We start from the raw sequence: 13,760 nt of genomic DNA on the forward strand, positions 1-13,760 counted from the left end.
TTCAGGACACTGACTTCTTAAAAAGACCAGACAGTGGTCCCTCAGAAAGCCCCCCTTTCTAGATAAGACTGGCTTACTTCCTCATGGTGGCATCTAACTTATTTTATTCTTTGTATTTCCTGTAAACTGGCATAAATCATTTTCTTGTGTGGTTATGGGATCAGTTTAATAATTATACAGTTAGGTACATTTATTTATCTCTTCTCAGTGTTGAGCAACTTTCATTTGGATTTTTAATTAAGTTATGAAGTTTCATGACTCAAAGGACAAAACTGTATTAAAAGAAAATTTCTGCCCACCATCCCATTCTCTTTTCCCCAAACTCTACAGATAACCTTTCTAAAAACAGTTCCTTTTTTATCAATCCAATAGTTCCTCCTTCAATTTTTTACACAAAAAGCAGCACACTATACACACTGTGCACACTTTATTTAGCCACATGTTCTAGAGATGTCTCCAAATGAGCACAGAGACATTTCTTGCTTTTGTTTTGCTTTGTTTGGTTGCTTTTGTGGCTCCAGAATACTCCATTGGGTGCATGTATCAGCATTTGTACAACTAATCCTCTGGCCATTCGTGTGTTCAAATGTTCCCTCTGACCTCTGTGTGGAGAAGGAGCTACTGAAGGTCAGGACTGGAAGTAGGACATTTAGCTTGAAGGTCACCATGGCAGTCCAGGCAAGAGGTCATCCTGGCTCAGACCAGGATGAAGTTAGTGCAGTCATGGAGAGCTGAGCTCAGTCGGCACAAGTTTTAGAACTAGAGGCAGCTGTACTAAGCTGATGGAGAGAACGTGATATGTGATGTAAAGAGAGGGATTAAGGATAACCTCTGCCTTTTTCCTTTGAGCCAAAAGAATGTACAAACAGTTGAACCTTTACTTTAGTAAAGAACTTTAGTTCCTCTTGCAGATAATGAAAAAAATTCAATGATCAGTGTTTTCTGCTATTCTGGATAGGTGGTCAGGAAAAGTCTCTCTGAGGAGGTGTGAATTAATAGAGACCTAAATAAAGGGAGGGGGCAAGCTCCCCGAGTATACAGGGACTGAGCATTCTACACAGAGGCTGAGTCTGTACGACAGCTCTGGAGCAGGACAAACTTGAGTATTCCAGGTCCAGCAGGAAAGCCACTGAGGCTACAGCGCAGTGAGATGGATGGAGATAGGTAATGAAGTCAGCAAATGGGGCAGGACCAAGAACATTTCTGTTTCATAGGCAGTGGTAAGAAATTTGTATTTTATCCTGAGAGTAACAGAAATGCATTGGAGGGTTTTGAGATGCGTAATGACACAATGTTTTTCAAAGATCTCTCACGCTGCTATACAGAGAAAAGACCAGGGTGGAGGTGGTCGTGGGGTGGGGGGTGGGGGGAATGGAATCCTTGGAAGGTTATTGCAGTAGGATAGGGAGAGGTAATGGTGATTTAGCCTGTGGGAAGGGGTGTTAACTGGGGTATGGGTGAGAAGCAGTCAGATTCACTTACCCAAGCTAAACCGTATGTCTGTGTACCACTCAGCAGGGTATTCAGCACAGTAAACCAGATAGTAGCCTTGGAGGAGTCCATTTCCCATGCAGAAGACAAAGCCTCTGAAAAGGAATACAACTGGAAACGGCCTCCCTCTAGTGAGCAGTGAGTAAACAAATGTCCTAGGGCATATGGAGGAGAAAGGTCAGGATCCATTGTTAAAAAAAAAAAAATCAATCAATGAGGTGAAGCAACAGGCAATCACATCAAACCCATTTTTAAAAACCATTTCCCTTAAATGTATGCAATGAAAGAACATTATTATCTGGTTCTAGAGCAATCATTTAGGCTATTATTTGTCTTGTTTCATTAAAATGCATAGTAGCCACCATGCATTTCAAGCCACAACAGCCTTGAAAGGTAAATTTCATCCTTATAAATTAAGTTAATAAATTCAATCCTATAAACACAGGACTGGAGATCAGCTTTACATGGATCCAGAAGTGAAATCCAGATTATACTGGAAGAAAGATAAAGCCAGGCTTATCCCACGTAGCAGTGGAATGGAATTGTGATAGGAGTCGTTCAGACATATGTGGCTTTCCATATGTCTCTCTAATATGATTTCATTACTGATATTGTAGCATTCCCTAGAAAGTGGGCTGCAGAACCCCTTGAGAAAAGTGAGAGATTCCTTTAAATGCTAGGAACTATGAATCTAGAGGAATCTAGGAAGATGTTAAAAAATATAATGTCAAAATTAAAATTTGCCCAAGATATGCTAAATACTAGACAGCAAACTATGTCCTGTTTTTGATTTTTCTTCTTTTATGGTGCAATATAACCATCATACAGGAAAGTTCATAAACCTATGTGAATAGTTTAATGAATTACTATCAAATAAACACCCATAAAGTCACTAACCCAAGTCAAGAAATGGAATATTGCCATCACCTGGAAGCCTCCTATGGGTCCCTCCTGTTCATAGTACCACCATTACCCCAGAGGTAACCACCATTCTGATTCCTGTAATAATCATTTCCTTTTGCTTCTTTACAATTTTACCTCATTTGTATGCATCCCTAAAAATATAGTTTATTTTGCTCATATTTAATTCTATATGAAAGGAAACTCATCATTATGTTTCTAAGACTTAATCATGTTGTTGTGGATGGCTATAGTTCATTTATTTTCATTGTTGTATATTATTGTCATGTATGAATATACCACATGTGCTTATGTATTTTACTTTGATGAATATTTGAGTTCCTTCCATAGTGTTCTACTTACTCAAAGATAATTTTCCCAACCCACACACATATGGTCGCCTTATTTTTGATAAAGGAGGCAAGAATATACAATGGAGAAAAGACAGTCTCTTCAATAAGTGGTGCTGGGAAAACTGGACAGCTACATGTAAAAGAATGGAATTAGAACACTCTCTAACACCACGCACAAAAATAAACTCAAAATGGATTAAAGACCTAAATGTAAGGCCAGACACTATCAAATTCTTAGAGGAAAACATAGGCAGAACATTCTATGACATAAATCACAGAAAGATCCTTTTTGACCCACCTCCTAGAGAAATGGAAATAAAAAATAAACAAATGGGACCTAATGAAACTTCAAAGCTTTTGCACAGCAAAGGAAACCATAAACAAGACCAAAAGACAACACTCAGAATGGAAATGAAGCAACTGACAAAGGATTCATCTCCAAATTTTACAAGCAGCTCATGCAGCTCAATATCAAAAAAACAAACAACCCAATCCAAAAATGGGCAGAAGACCTAAACAGACATTTCTCCAAAGAAGATATACAGATTGCCAACAAACACATGAAAGGATGCTCAACATCACTAATCATTAGAGAAATGCAAGTCAAAACTACAATGAGGTATCACCTCACACCAGTTAGAATGGGCATGATCAGAAAATCTATAAACAACAAATGCTGGACTGGGTGTGGACAAAAGGGAACCCTCTTGCACTGTTGGTGGGAATGTAAATTGCTAAAGCCACTATGGAGAACAGTATGGAGGTTCCTTAAAGAACTAAAAATAGAACTGCCATACGACCCAGCAATCCCACTACTCGGCATATACCCTGAGAAAACCATAATTCAAAAAGAGTCATGTACCACAATGTTCACTGCAGCACTATTTACAATAGCCAGGACATGGAAGCAACCTAAGTGTCCATCGACAGATAAGTGGATAAAGAAGATGTGGCATATATATACAATGGAATATTACTGGGCCATAAAAAGGAACGAAATTGAGTTATTTGTAATGAGGTGGATGGACCTAGAGTCTGCCATACAGAGTGAAGTAGGTCAGAAAGAAAGAAATAAATACCATATGCTAACACACATATATGGAATCTAAAAAAAAAAAAAAAGGTCATGGAGAACCTAGGGGCAAGATGGGAATAAAGACACAGACGTACTAGAGAATGGACTTGAGGATATGGGGAGGGGGAAGGGTAAGCTGGGACAAAGTGAACATATATACACTACCAAATGTAAAATAGATAGCTAGTGGGAAGCAGCCACATAGCACAGGGAGATCAGCTCCATGCTTTGTGAACACCTAGAGGGGTGGGATAGGGAGGTGGGGGGAGGCACAAGAGGGAAGAGATACGGGGACATATGTATATGTATAACTGCTTCACTTTGTTATAAAGCAGAAACTAACACACCATTGTAAAGCAATTATACTACAATAAAGATGTTAAAAAACAAAAGCTAAGGAAGACTATAAACAGCTCATGCAGCTCAGTATTACAAAAACAAACAACCCAATCCAAACATGGTCCGAAGACCTAAATAGACATTTCTCCAAAGAAGACATACAGATGGCAAGAGGTATACGAAAAGCTGCTCAACGTCACTAATTATTAGAGAAATGTAAATCAAAATGACTATGAGGTATCACCTCACACCAGTTAGAATGGGCATCATCAGAAAATCTAAAAACACCCAATTCTAGAGAGGGTGTGGAGAAAAGGGAACCCTCTTGCACTGTTGGTGGGAATGTAAATTGATACAGCCACTATGGAGAACAGTATGAAGGTTCCTTAAAAAACTAAAAATAGGACTAACATATGATCCAGCAATCCCACTACTCGGCATATACCCACAGAAAACCATAATTCAAAAAGACACATGCACCCCAATGTTCATTGCAGCACTCTTTTCAATAGCCAGGTCATGGAAACCACCTAAATGCCCATCGACCGACAAACAGATAAAGAAGACGTGGTAAATATATACAATGGAATATTACTCAGCCATAAACAGGAACGAAATTGGGTCATTTGTAGAGACATGGATGGACCTGAGACTGTCATACGGAGTGAAGTAAGTCAGAAAGAGAAAAACAAATACCGTATGCTAACTCATATATGTGTAATCCAGAAAAGTGGAACAGTTGAACTCGTTTGCAAGGCAGAAATAAAGACACAGATGCAGAGAACAAATGTATGGACACCAATGGGGAAAACGGGTGTGTGTGGGGTGTGTGTGGGATGAATTGGAAGTTTGGGATTGATACATATATACTAATATGGATAAAATAGATAACTAATAAGAACCTGCTGTGTAAAAAAAATAATAAATAAAATAAAATTCAAAAAAAGCTAAGGAGAAAAAAATAGATATATTGGGCTTCATCAAAATTAAGAGCTTTTGTTCAGCAAAGAACATTATTAAGAAAGTAAATTGACAACCTACAGAATGGGAGAAAATGTTTCCAAAGCAATATCTGATTATACTTTTATATCCAGATATATAAAGAACTACAACACAACAACAAAGACAAACAACTCAATTAAAAGGGCAACGGATTTGAATAGACATTACTCCGAAAAAGATAAACAAATGTTCAATAAGCACATGAAAGGATGCTCAACACCTTTAGAGATTAGGAAAATGTCAACCAAAACCCTAATGATATACCACTTTAAGGCAACTAGGAGCGCTACAATTTAAACAAAAAAGAAAAGAACAAGTGTTGGTGAGGAGAAATTAGAACTATTATACATTGTTGGTGGGAATGTAAAATGGTGTGGCCACTTCAAAAAAAACAGCCTGACAGTGCCTCAGAAAGTTAAACAGAGTTACCATATGACCCAGAATTTCCACTCCTAGGTATCTACCCTAAATAAATGAAAATGTATGTTAACACATAACTTGTACACAAATGTTCATAGCAGCATTATTCATAGTAGCCAAAAAATAGAAACAATGTCCATCAACTGATGAATAAACAAAAATGTTATAAATCCATACTGATGGCATATTATTAAACTATAAACCACATGGATGAACCTTGAAAACAGTATCTTAGGTGAAAGAAGCTAGCACAAAAGCAACATATTTTATGATTCCATTTATATGAAATATCCAGAATAGGCAAGTCCTTAGAGACAGAAAGTAGATTGAAGGTTGGCAGGAGATGGGGAATTAAGGAACAGGGAGTGACTGTTACCAGGTACAGGGCTTCCTTTTGGGGTGATGAAAATATTCTGGAATTAGATAGTGGTAATTATTGCACAATATTTTGGATATACTAAAAACCAGTGAATTGTACATTTAACATGGTGCATTTTATGATACGTGAGTTACATCTCCATTTTTTAGGTTAAGTAAGAGAAAATTCTGGCAGTGGAGCCCAGAGGTTAAATTATAGGGCCTCTTCCACTTACCAGATGGATGACCCTGTCACTTAACTTCACTATGTCTGTTTCTTCCTCTGCTCATTTCATAGCATTGTAAAGATTAAGTGAATTAATATACTCAAAGTGCTTAGAACAGGATAAATAATAAAAGCTGATTAAATATGTTGTTTTTGTAAACATTATCTTTATTAGGTTGTTGTTGACATTACTCTTCTATTCAGGTACAGGATGTTCCTTTCCACATATTTGGGTCTTTTTTTGTGCATCCCTCAGTAGGTTTTACAGTTTTTTCATATATATTTTGCATATTTTTAATGTTTAAATCCAAGGGTTTTTTAACAGGGTTTTAAAAAGGTTTTATTCTTTTTTAAATTGTGTTACTGTAAATAGGATTTTCCATTTACATCTGTAATTGTTTTACATATACAAGAAGGCCTTTGATTTTTTTAACATTAATTTTGTTCCCAGCCACATCCTGAACTCCCTTATTATTTATAATAGTTTTTCAGTATATTTTCCAGGTCTATCAGCATTTGCAAATAATGTTACACTCCTCTCTTTAAAAAGAATCTGGAAGCATCTGTTCTTTGACCATGCTCTGGAATGACATAAATAGCACCAGAATTACCCATATTTAAATATTTGGCAGAAGCCCTTTGTGAAATCTACCTTGGACTGTATTATTGGGAGGAGGAGTTGTTAATATTATTGATCACATTTCTATTTCTTTCATGGTAATCGGTTTGTTTAGATTATCTATGCCTTCTGGGGCATCCTAATAAATTCTAGAAAATTTATATTTTCATGGAAAATCATGCATATTATTCAAGTTTTTGAATGCATCTGTAAAAAACTAAGATAGTATTTTATGACACTTTTAAACTTCAGTATATTTGCTTATTACTCCATCACCACAAGGATTCTACATACTGTCTTTTCATCGCCACAGATGTATGCCTACCCTCTTCCAACCCCTGGTAACCACTAATCTGTTATCCCTTTCCATAGTTTTATCATTTCAAGAATATTATGTAAATGGACTCATACATATGTAACCTTTGAAATCAGTTTTCTTCACTCAGGATATCTCTCTCAAGATTCATCCAAGCCCTAAGACATATTTGTTAGTGAAAAAAGAAAGCTGTAAAATAGTATCTAAAATTTGCCACCTTTTCATAATCAAGAAAGGGAAATAAGAATATATATACATATTTGCTTATTTTTATAAAAGCTTTATTGAGATAAAATTAACATACCTAAAATTCACCCTTTTAAAGTGCACAATTCAGTGTTTTTTAGTATATTCACAAAGGTGTGCAGCCATCACCACTATCTAATTCCAGAACATCTTCATTACCACAAAAAGAGACTCCATACCTAGTGGCAGTCAATCCCAATTTCCCCCACTCCCTAGCCCCTGGAAACCAGCAATCTATTGCTAATATCTGTCTGAAAGGATTAGCCTGTTCTGAATATTTCATATAAATGGAATCATATAATATGTGGTCTTTTGTGACTTCTTTCATTTAGCATAATGTTTTCAAGGGTCACCCACGTTGTATCACTACTTAATTTCATTTTTATACCCAAATAATAGTTAATTGTATGGATATATGACATTTTGTTTACCCATTTGTCAGCTGATAGAAATTTGGGTTGTTTCCACTTTTTTTTTTTAACATCTTTATCGGAGTATAATTGCTTTACAATGTTGTGTTACTTTCTGCTGTATAACAAAGTGAATCAGCTATATGTATACATATACCCCCATATCCCCTTCCTCTTGCACCTCCCTCCCACCCTCCTTATCCCACCCCTCTAGGTGGTCACAAAGCACAGAGCTGATCTCCCTGTGCTGTGCAGCTGCTTCCCACTAGCTATCTATTTTACATTTGGTAGTGTATATATGTCCATGCCACTCTCTCACTTTGTCCCAGCTTACCTTTAGCCCTCCCGGTGTCCTCAAGTGCATTCTCTACATCTGCTTCTTTATTCCTGTCCTGCCCCTAAGTTCATCAGAATCTTTTTCTTTTTTTTTAGATTCCATATATATATGTGTTAGCATACGGTATTTGTTTTCTCTTTCTGACTTACTTCACTGTGTATGACACACTCTAGGTCCATCCACCTCACTACAAATAACTCAATTTCATTTCTTTTTATGGTTGAGTAATATTCCATTGTATATATATGTCACATCTTCTTTATCCATTCACTTGTCAATGGACACTTAGGTTGATTCCATGTCCTGGCTATTGTAAATAGAGCTGCAGTGAACATTGTGGTACATGTCTCTTTTTGAATTATGGTTTTCTCAGGGTATATGCCTAGTAGTGGAAATTTTTGATGATGGCCATTCTGACTGCTGTGAGGTGATACCTCATTGTAGTTGGGCTTATTTATTTTTGGGGTTTTTATTTTTGTGATACAAGGGCCTCTCACTGTTGTGGCCTCTCCCGTTGCATAGCACAGGCTCCGGACGTGCAGGCTCAGCGGCCATGGCTCACGGGCCCAGCCGCTCTGCAGCATGTGGGATCTTCCCAGACCGGGGCACGAACCCATGTCTGCTGCATCGGCAGGCAGACTCTCAACCAATGCGCCACCAGGGAAGCCCCTCATTGTAGTTTTGATTTGCATTTCTCTGATGATTACTGATGTTGAGCATCCTTTCATGTGTTTCTTGGCAATCTGTATATCTTCTTTGGAGAAATTACTTTTTAGGTCTTCTGCCCGTTTTCGGATTCGGTTGTCTGTTTTTTTGATATTAGCCTGCATGAGCTGCTTGTATATTTTGGAGATTAATCCTCTGTCAGTTGCTCCATTTGGAAATATCTTCTCCCATTCTGAGCGTTGTCGTTTCATCTTGTTTATGGTTTTCTTTGCTGTGCAAAAGCTTTTAAGTTTCATTAGGCCCCATTTGTTTATTTTTATTTCCATTTCTCTAGGAGGTGGGTCAAAAAGTATCTTGCTGTCATTTATGTCATAGAATGTTATGCCTATGTTTACCTCTAAGAGTTTTATAGTGTCTGGCCTTACATTAAAGGTCTTTAATCCATTTTGAGTTTATTTTTGTCTATGGTGTTAGGAAGCATTCTAATTTCATTCTTTTACATGTAGCCGTCCACTTTTCCCAGCACCACTTATTGAAGAGGCTGTCTTTTCTCCATTGTATATTCTTGCCTCCTTTATCAAAGATAAGGTGACCATATGTGCATGGGTTTATCTCTGGGCTTTCTATCCTGTTCCATTGATCTCTATTTCTATTGTTGTGCCAGGACCATACTGTCATGAATACTGTTGCTTTGTAGTATATTCTGAAGTCAGGGAGCCTGATTCTTCCAGCTCCGTTTTTTTCCCTCAAGACTGCTTTGGCTATTTGGGGACTTTTGTGTTTCCATACGAATTGTGAAATTTTTTGTTCTACTTCTGTGAAAAATGCCAGTGGTAGTTTGATAGGGATTGCATTGTATCTGTAGATTGCTTTGGGTAGTAATTTTCAAAATATTGATTCTTCTTCCAATCCAAGAACATGGTATATATCTCCATCAGTTTGTATCATTTTTAATTTCTTTCATCAGTGTCTTATAGTTTTCTGCATACATGTCTTTTGTCTCCTTAGGTAGGTTTATTCCTAGGTATTTTATTCTTTTTGTTGCAATGATAAATGGGAATCTTTCCTTAATTTCTCTTTCAGATTTTTCGTCATTAGTGTATAGGAATGCAAGAGATTTCTGTGCATTAATTTTGTATCCTGCCACTTTACCAAATTCATTGATTAGCTCAAGTAGTTAACTGGTAGCATTTTTAGGATTCTCTATGTATAGTATCATGTCATCTGCAAACAGGGACAGTTTTACTTCTTTTCTTTTTTTTTTTTTTTTTTTGCGGTACGTGGGCCTCTCACTGTTGTGGCCTCTCCCATTGTGGAGCACAGGTTCCAGACGCGCAGGCTCAGTGGCCATGGCTCATGGGCCTAGCCGCTCCGCGGCATGCGTGATCCTCCCGGACCGGGGTACGAACCCATGTCCCCTGCATCGGCAGGCGGACTCTCAACCACTGCGCCACCAGGAAAGCCCAGTTTTACTTCTTTTCTGATTTGGATTCCTTTGATTTCTTTTTCTTCTCTGATTGCTGTGGCTAAAACTTCCAGAATTATGCTGAATAACAGTAGTGAGAGTGCGCAACCTTGTCTCGTTCCTGTTCTTAGAGGAAATGGTTTCAGTTTTTCACTGCTGAGAATGACATTGGCTGTGAGTTTGTCATATATGGCCTTTATTATGTTGAGGTATGTTCCCCCTATGCCTACTTTCTAGAGAGTTTTTATCATAAATGGGTGTTGAATTTTGTCGAAAACTTTTTCTGCATCTATTGAGATTATCATATGGTTTTTATCCTTCAATATGTCAATATGGTGTATCACATTGATGATTTGTGTATACTGAAGAATCCTTGCATTCCTGGGATAAACCCCACTTGATCATGGTGTATGATCCTTTTAACATGCTGTTGGATTCTGTTTGCTAATATTTTGTTGAGAATTGTTGCATCTATGTTCATCAGTGATATTAGCCTGTACTTTTCCTTTTTGGGACATCTTTGTCTGGTTTTGGTATCAGGGTGATGGTGGCCTTGTAGAGTGAGTTTGGGAGTGTTCCTCCCTCTGCTAATTTTGCAAGAGTTTGAGAAGGATAGGTGTTAGCTCTTCTCTAAATGTTTGATAGAATTCGCCCATGAAGTCATCTCGTCCTGGGCTTTTGTTTTTTGAAAGATTTTTAATTACAGTTTCAATTTCAGTGCTTGTGATTGGTCTGTTTATATTTTGTATTTCTTCCTGGTTCAGTCTTGGAAGGTTGTGCTTTTCTAAGAATTTGTCCATTTCTTCCAGGTTTTCCATTTTATTGGCATATAGTTGCTTGTAGTCATCTCTCATGATCCTTTTATTTCTGCAGTGTCAGTTGTTACTCCTCCTTTTTCCTTTCTAATTCTATTGATTTGAGTCTTCTTTTTTTTTTGATGAGTCTGGTCAATGGTTTATCAATTTTGTTTATCTTCTCAAAGAACCATCTTTTAGTTTTATTGATCTTTGTTACTGTTTCCTTCATTTCTTTTTCATTTATTTCTGATCTGATGTTTATGATTTCTTTCCTTCTGCTTATTTTGGGGTTTTTTTGTTCTTCTTCTCTAATCTCTTTAGGTGTAAGATTAGGTTGTTTATTTGAGATCTTTCTTGTTTTTTGAGGTAGGATTGTATTGCTATAAAGTTCCCACTTAGAATTCCTTTTGCTACATCCCATTGGTTTTGGGCCATTGTGCTTTCATTGTCATTTGTTTCTAGGTATTTTTTGATTTCCTCTTTGATTTTTTCAGTGATTTCTTAGTTATTTAGTAGTGTATTGTTTAGGCTTCATGTGTGTGTGTGTGTGTGTGTGTGTGTGTGTTTACAGTTTTCCTGTAATTGATATCTAGTGTCAAAGCGTTGTGGTCGGAAAAGATACTTGATATGATTTCAATTTTCTTAAATTTACCAAGGCTTGATTTGTGACCCTAGACATGACCTATCCTGGAGAATGTTCCATAAGCACCTGAGAAGAAAGTGTATTCTGTTGTTTTTGGGTGGAATGTCCTATAAATATCAATTAAGTCCATCTTGTCTAATGTGTCATTTAAAGCTTGTGTTTCCTTATGTATTTTCACTGTGGATGATCTGTTCATTGGTAAAAGTGGGGTATTAAAGCTCCCTACTATTATTGTGTTACTGTCGATTTGCCTTTTATGGCTGTTAGCATTTGCCTTATGTATTGAGGTGCTCTATGTTGGGTACATAAATGTTTACAATTGTTATATCTTCTTGGATTGGTCCCTTTATCATTATGTAGTGTCCTTTCTTGTTTCTTGTAACATTCTTTATTTTAAAGTCTATTTTATCTGATATGAGAATTACTACTCCAGCTTTTTTAAATTTCCATTTGCATGGAATATCTTTTTTCCATCCCCTCACTTTCAGTCTGTATGTGTCCCTAAGTCTGAAGTGGGTCTCTTGTAGACAGAGACAGCATACATACAGTCTTGTTTTTGTATCCATTCAGCCAGTCTATGTCTCTTGGCAGGAGCATTTAATCCATTTATATTTAAGGTAACTATCGATCGATATATATGTTCCTATTATCATTTTCTTAATTGTTTTGGGTTCGTTTCTGTATGTCTTCTGTATGTCTCTTGTGTTTCGTGCCTAGAGAAGTTCCTTTAGCATTTGTTGTAAAACAAGTTTGGTGGTGCTGATTTCTCTTAACTTTTGCTTGTCTGTAAAGTTTTTAATTTCTGCATTGAATCTGAATGAGATCCATGCTGGGTAATCTTGGTTGAAGGTTTTTCCCTTTCCTCACTTTAAATATGTCCTGCCACTCCCTTCTGGCTTGCAGAGTTTCTGCTGAAAGATCAGTTGTTAATCTTATGGGGTTCTTTTGTATGTTATTTGTTGCTTTCCCCTTGCTGATTTTAGTATTTTTTCTTTGTATTTAATTTTTGATAGTTTGATTAATATGTGTCTTGGCATGTTTCTCCTTGAATTTATTCTGTATGGGAGTCTCTGAACTTCCTGGACTTGACTATTTCCTTTCCCATGTTAGGGGAGTTTTCAAGTATAATCTCTTCCAATATTTTCTCAGACCCTTTCTTTTCCTCTTCTTCTGGGACCCCTATAATTCGAATGTTGCTGCATTTAATGTTGTCCCAGAAGTCTCTGAGACCTTCCTAAATTACTTTCTTTTTTCTTTATTCTGCTCTATGGTAGTTATTTCCACTCTTTTATCTTCAAGGTCACTTATCCATTCTTCTGCCTCAGTTATTTTGTTATTGATTCCTTTCAGATAATTTTTAATTTCATTTATTTTGTTGTTCATTATTGTTTGTTTGCTCTTTAGTCCTTTTAGGTCCTTGTTAAATGTTTCTTCTATTTTCTCCATTCCGTTTCAGAGATTTTGGATCATCTTTACTATCATTATGCTGAATTGTTTTTCAGGTAGACTGCCTATTTCCTCTTCATTTGTTTGCTCTGGTGGGTTTTTATTTTGCTCCTTCATCTGCTGCATATTTCTCTGTCTTCTCATTTTCTTTAACTTACTGTTTGGGGTCTCCTTTTTGCAGGCTGCAGGTTCATAGTTCCTGTTGTTTTTTTTGTGCCTACCCCCAGTGGGTAAGGTTGGTTCAGTGGCTTGTGTAGGCTTCCTGGTGGAAGGGATTGGTGCCTGTGGTCTGGTGGGTGGGGCTGGATCTTGTCTTTCTGTTGGGCAGGGCCACATCCGGTGGTATGTTTTGGGATGTCTGTGAACTTAGTATGATTTTAGGAAGCCTCTCTGCTAATGGGTGAGGTTGTGTTTCTGTCTTGTTAGTTGTTTGGCATGGGGCATCCAGCACTGGAGCTTGCTGGCTGTTGGGCGAAGCCGGGTCTTAGTGTTTAGGTGGAGATCTCTGGGAGAGCGCTTGCCAATTGATATTACATGGGACTGGGAGGTCTCTGGTCGTCCAATGTCCTGAACTCAGATCTCCCACCTTGGAGGCTCAGGCCTGACACCAGGCCAGAGCACCAAGACTCTGTCAGCCACATGGCTCAGAGGA

The 13,760-nt window shown here is 37.4% G+C and overlaps 1 protein-coding gene across 1 annotated transcript in view; it reads right to left on the reverse strand.

The window, feature by feature from the left end:
• The window catches only part of SRD5A2 (steroid 5 alpha-reductase 2), a gene marked incomplete at both ends in the record, with an annotated part of 59,739 nt that overhangs the window by 8,419 nt on the left and 37,560 nt on the right, over positions 1–13,760 (reverse strand). The window contains one exon of the mRNA XM_082642797.1: positions 1,483–1,646. Within this exon, the coding sequence (XP_082498923.1) occupies positions 1,483–1,646 (164 nt within the window). The remainder of the gene's footprint in view (positions 1–1,482; positions 1,647–13,760) is intronic.

Source organism: Mesoplodon mirus (genome assembly GCF_964341445.2).
Source record: "Mesoplodon mirus genome assembly, chromosome: 14".
Taxonomy (NCBI): domain Eukaryota; kingdom Metazoa; phylum Chordata; class Mammalia; order Artiodactyla; family Ziphiidae; genus Mesoplodon; species Mesoplodon mirus.